The sequence below is a fragment of the Echinops telfairi genome, unplaced genomic scaffold, assembly GCF_000313985.2.
Source record: "Echinops telfairi isolate 266 unplaced genomic scaffold, ASM31398v2 ScPeMD7_7458;HRSCAF=8496, whole genome shotgun sequence".
Classification (NCBI taxonomy): Eukaryota; Metazoa; Chordata; class Mammalia; order Afrosoricida; family Tenrecidae; genus Echinops; species Echinops telfairi.
Window position 1 is genome coordinate 39,557,696 of NW_022111358.1, and position 5,173 is coordinate 39,562,868.

Sequence of the window (5,173 nt, forward strand, 5' to 3'; positions counted from 1 at the left end):
TCCTCATGTGGTGGTGACTCCCCAGCCATAACACTATTTTCATTGCTACTTCATCACTGTCATTTTGCTACTGTTAGGAATCAGGGGTCGAGACCCAGAGGTTGAGAACCACTGCCCTATAGGGTTTTCAAGATAGTAATCTTTATGGGAGCAAACTGCCTCCACAGCATCCTCTCGGGGAGAATTTGGTGGGTCGGAACCCCTGACCTTTCGGTTCCCAGTTGAAGGATTAATCTCCGTGCCACTAGGGCTCCTGATGTGTCCTATGTCACAGGCTGGTAAGTGTCTAGTCAGCTTTGACTTACATTTACTGCTCAGAGCAACCATATCATATGACGTAACTACCATTATGAAACCCATTTTACAGAAGAGCACAGCATGGGAACGGGTAGGTAGTTTGTCCATGTGCTACAACGTGCAGGGCTACCATTTTATAATCCATTTGACTCCCATATATTTGATTGTAGCGCTTGCACTCTTTTTTAAAAGATCATTTTATTGGGGGCTCTTACCGCTCTGAACAATTCATACATCATTTGTATTAAGCATATTTGCACATATGTTGCTGTCATCATTTTCTGAACATTTACTTTCTATTTGAGCCCTTGGTATCAGCTCCTCTTTTCTTCCCTCCCTTCCCCCACTCCCACCCATGTGACGCCTTGATAGATGATAAATTATTGTTATCTTCATGTTTTACATTGACCGCTGTCTCCCTTCACCCACGTTTCTGTTGTTCAACCCCCTGCCATCAAATCAATGGTGACTCATAGCCCCCGACTGCTCACAGGAGTAGAAAGCCCAGTCTTTCTCCCAAGGGGCTGCTGGTGGATTTAAACTAGTACTGATAAGTAAGCCCAAAGCAGTATTATATTCCTGGAGGGACTGCAAAGATTAGTGCCACCATCAAGGACTTCCAGAATTTCAGGGGTGGTGATTCCCATCATTCCCCTCTCTTTTTTTTTAAAAATTTTGCCTCTTAGATTTGTGCAAAACTCAAAAGGATCTTGGACAGTCACAATGAATCTTTGAAAATTTAACTGGGTAGTGACTCCAATTGCAACTGTTATTCCAGATATGGTTTCATTGTTTAAGCACATTAATACTTCTCCTGGTACCTGGTACACAGCTATTAATCAATGCCTTTTTCTCAATCCTGCTTTTAAACCAAAGCAATTTGCCTTCGACTGGCAAGAACAACAATAAACCTTCACAATCTTCCCTCAGAGTTTTATCAATTTTCCAGCAATGGGTCATCATTTATTCCCAGGAAACTTGATCACCTTTGCCTTCCACAACACGTTACACTGGTCACTGCATTGATGACATTACACTGATGGACCCAGTAAAAGAGAAAATATCACTGACTTTAGACTTACTGGTAAACCATCTGCATGCTATAAGGTGGGAAATTAACCTGACAAAAAATCAGACCCTTTTCACCTCGGTGAAATTTCTTGGGGTCCAGTGATGGGAGGCATGTCAAGATATTCCTACTAAAGGGAAGGAGCTGGCCCGTCTCACAACAGCAAAAGTAGCATAATGACTGGTGGCCCTCTTTTGACTTTGGAGGCAACATATCCCTCATTTGCGTGTGCAAGTCTGATCTCTTCATCCAGTGACTCAAAAAATGGCTAGGTACGAGGAGGACCCAGAACAAGAGAAGGCTCTGCTGTTGTTCAAGGCACTTTCCTAATTGAGCCATTGGAACCATCTGATCCAAAAGTGCTTGAGGGGCAGTGACAAATGGAAATGCAGCTTGGAGTCTTTGGCTGGGCCCTCATCGTGAATCGTGGAGTAGAACGTTATAGGATTTTGGAGCAAGCCCTGCCCTCCTTTGCAGACAACGATCCCCTTTTGATAAGCACTTTTTGGTTGTTATGTGGCCTTAGTAGTAACCGAAAGCCTCACTATGGGCCACAGAATCAGCATGTGACCTGAGCTGTCGTCAGGAGCTGGCTGTTGCTTGACTCGGAAAGTCATGGAGTTGTGCATGCACAGCAGCACTCCAGCATTAAACGAAAGTGGTTTGTACAAGACTGGGCTCGAGCAGGACCTGAAAGTACAAATAAGCTGCATAAAGAAGAGGTCCAAATTCACATGCTCGTTGGGTCGTGGAACCTGCCCGGGGGCTCACTGTGCACCCGTCCCTTTTCCTGCTCTCCTTCCCCTCCCCAGAGTTCTTTCCCTGCCTCAATAACATCTTTCTCAGCTTCACATTCCTGGCTAAATTCTATCTCTGTTCTGCACATCTGTCTCCAACATTTCAGGTACCACTCCAGGCCCCTTCTGGGAGTCCCCTCTGAAGGACAGCAGTGAAAGTAAATCCTCCCAATGGGCAGAACTTCGAATAATACACCTAGTTCTTATTTTTTCTTGGAAACATAAATGGCCAGATGTGTGACTGTACATTTCTCCATAGACTGTGTCTAATGGTTTGGTTGGATAGTCAGGGGCTTGGAAGGAGCATGATTGGCAATTGGTGACAGAGGTGTGGGGGAGAGGGGGATCAACCTCTCTGAATGAGCCCCCAAACTCTTGAATTTTCTGAAAGTCGGTGAAAGTTAAACTTGTACTTGTCAGTTGTGTCCCTTCCAAGCTTGAGGCCACAGTGTGAAATCAGACTACTTTCCCTTCAAAAGTACCACAACAGACAAGTTGAGACCCTGATGTCTTATTCAACCAGATCTCTTCTTCCCAGGGCCCTGGGCTAGCCACCATGGCCAGCAGTAAATGCCCTTGGCCTCCAACACATTTCTAATAGCCCTGGTATTTGGGGGCACTTTGAAATGTTATGCAACATAATACATTTAGAAAATAATCTTGATTTGGAATTTAATTTATTGAATTCATGTCATGTGCATAATTTATGATTTCCAAAGACTAGCTGCTATGAAGTCTGTGATTTCCATAATCAGAGGGATATTGTATTTACTTATTTTAATTTTCTCTTTCATAGGTTACTGTTACTGTCAGTTGGATTTCTCCCTAGAAAAGAATGATGGAAAGCGTCACGTATAGACTTTGGAATCCGACTGATCTTGGGGAATTTCCATCCACTTTGTACTTCTTTTCTCCAGAACAACTTCCACAGGCTCCTTTAACCAGACCCTCTGCTTCCCGGTGGTGGTGCTGCTGGATGAGCCGTCCACGGGGATGGACCCCAAAGGGCAGCAGCAGACGTGGTGAGAGCGTCCTCCCGGGTGTGCGAGCCACATGCGATGAGTACACAGTGGTTTCCATTCACGTATTGATTGAAATCTGGCTGCAGTCACTGCGGGGCTCCCACCCTCTATTATTGAAGTCAGGGAAAGCCTGCCCAGCGCATGAAGTCCTCAGAGAGGAAAAGTGAACATTGGAGAATCTGGGACACTCTCGGAAGGACACAGTTGGGCTATTTTTTTCTGCCTCCTTCCTGCCTGCGTCTTGTTCTTTCTTCTCTTTTATTTTCCTACCACCAGGGAAAATACTACAACGTGGTGTTTCTATGTTACTCCCCCTGCCCCGCCTGTCCCCCCTCCAGAGAACATTTTACTTTATACTTTTCTGCTCTTTGTGGGGTTTCATTTACAAAGCACAATGAACCAATAGGGTCATAGCAGTAAATAAGGAAGCACATTTTTCTTCTTCTTATGTAGCAAAGATCTTTCCTTGTATCCTGTTATAAAATGATGAGAAATACAACTTTCCTCTAGTTCCTAAATGTTTCCTCCCCGCTCCCACTACCATGACTCGAATTCTATCTTGCAAGTCTGGCTAGACCAGAGGAGGTACACTGGTACAGATAGGAACTGAAAATACAGGGAATCCAGGATGGATGAGCCCTATAGGACCAGTGGTGTGAGTGGCAAAACAGGGAGGGTAAAGGGAGAATGGGTAGGAAAGAGGGAACCGATTACAAGGAACTATATGTGACCTCCTCCCTGGGGGACAGACAACCGAAAAGTGGGTGAAGGGAGACGTCGGACAGGGCAAGATATGACAAAATACCCATTTATAAACTATCAAGGGCTCATGTGGGAGGGGGGAGCAGGGAGGGAGGGGAAAAATGAGGACCTAATGTCGGGGGTTTAAATGGAGAGAAAATGTTTTGAGAAACGATGTACAAATGCGCTTTACACAATTGATGTGTGTATGGATTGGGATAACAGTTGGATGAGCCCCTAATAAAATGTTAAAAAAAAAAATGTCCTATTGAGCTCTTCGTATTGGTGTCTGTATATCTGCTTTTCTGATTGACCTCTTGTAAATGCAACCTTCCCTTTCTGTTCAGGCAGGCGATTCAGAGCACAGTCAGAAACAAGGAGCGGGGCGTCCTCCTGTCCACCCACTACATGGCTGAGGCCGAGGCCGTGTGCGACCGTGTGGCCATCATGGTGTCCGGGAGGCTCAGGTGGGCGCCCATCCAGCCCCACACAACCCCCTGAGGCATTGACCTCCCACAGAAGAACAATTCTTCTGCAGAGAAGAGCAGTGCAGTGGACACAGCTGAGCCTCATCAGCTGCTGAGTGGATTATTAAAATGTCTCTCCTGTTTTTGAAACGGGGGAGACATTAAGAGGCCTGCATTTTTTCTTTCCGTTCTTCTTTTCCTTGCCTGGACGCAGGTGTATTGGTTCCATTCAACATCTAAAGAGCAAGTTTGGGAAGAATTATTTATTAGAAGTAGAAATGAAGAGAGTCCACGTGGAGATTCTGAAGCCTTTCCCACAGGCTGCTCGGCAGGAAAGGTAAGGGAGCTTTTTTCGTTTTTGTGACAAGTTTCAAGGGGTTTCGGTCTCAATATCATGACTTGCATGGTAGTTTGTAAGAACTCTGGTGGCTCAGCGTTGACACAGTGGGCTGGTCATTGCAAGGGCCGCAGTTCAAAACCACAAGCCACTGTGTGGAAGAAAGATGCAGCTTTCTACTCTTGCAAAGATTTAGAGTCTCGGAAACCCAGTGTGGCAGTTTCACCTTGTCCTATAGGGTTGCCATGAATTGGAATCAACTTCATGGCAGTGAGTGAGATACTAGTCTGAACAGTTTCATCCCATAATAAAAAAGAGGACATCTAAGCTGGCTTGTTTATTATAAAGAAAAGTGTTTGAGGATCACTGGAATGCTTAGAAAAACCTGGTGGCACAGTGGGTTAAGTGGTGAACTGTTACCTGAAAAGTTGCCAGCTCCTGAA

The 5,173-nt window shown here is 45.2% G+C and overlaps 1 protein-coding gene across 1 annotated transcript in view; it reads left to right on the forward strand.

Annotated features, from left to right (window-relative positions):
* The window catches only part of LOC115872854 (ABC-type organic anion transporter ABCA8-like), a 22,454-nt gene extending 17,720 nt beyond the window's left edge, over positions 1-4,734 (forward strand). The window contains exons 2-4 of the mRNA XM_030888125.1: positions 3,081-3,185; positions 4,274-4,393; positions 4,608-4,734. Of these exons, the coding sequence (XP_030743985.1) occupies positions 3,081-3,185; positions 4,274-4,393; positions 4,608-4,734 (352 nt within the window). The remainder of the gene's footprint in view (positions 1-3,080; positions 3,186-4,273; positions 4,394-4,607) is intronic.
* The last annotated feature ends 439 nt before the right edge of the window (positions 4,735-5,173 follow it).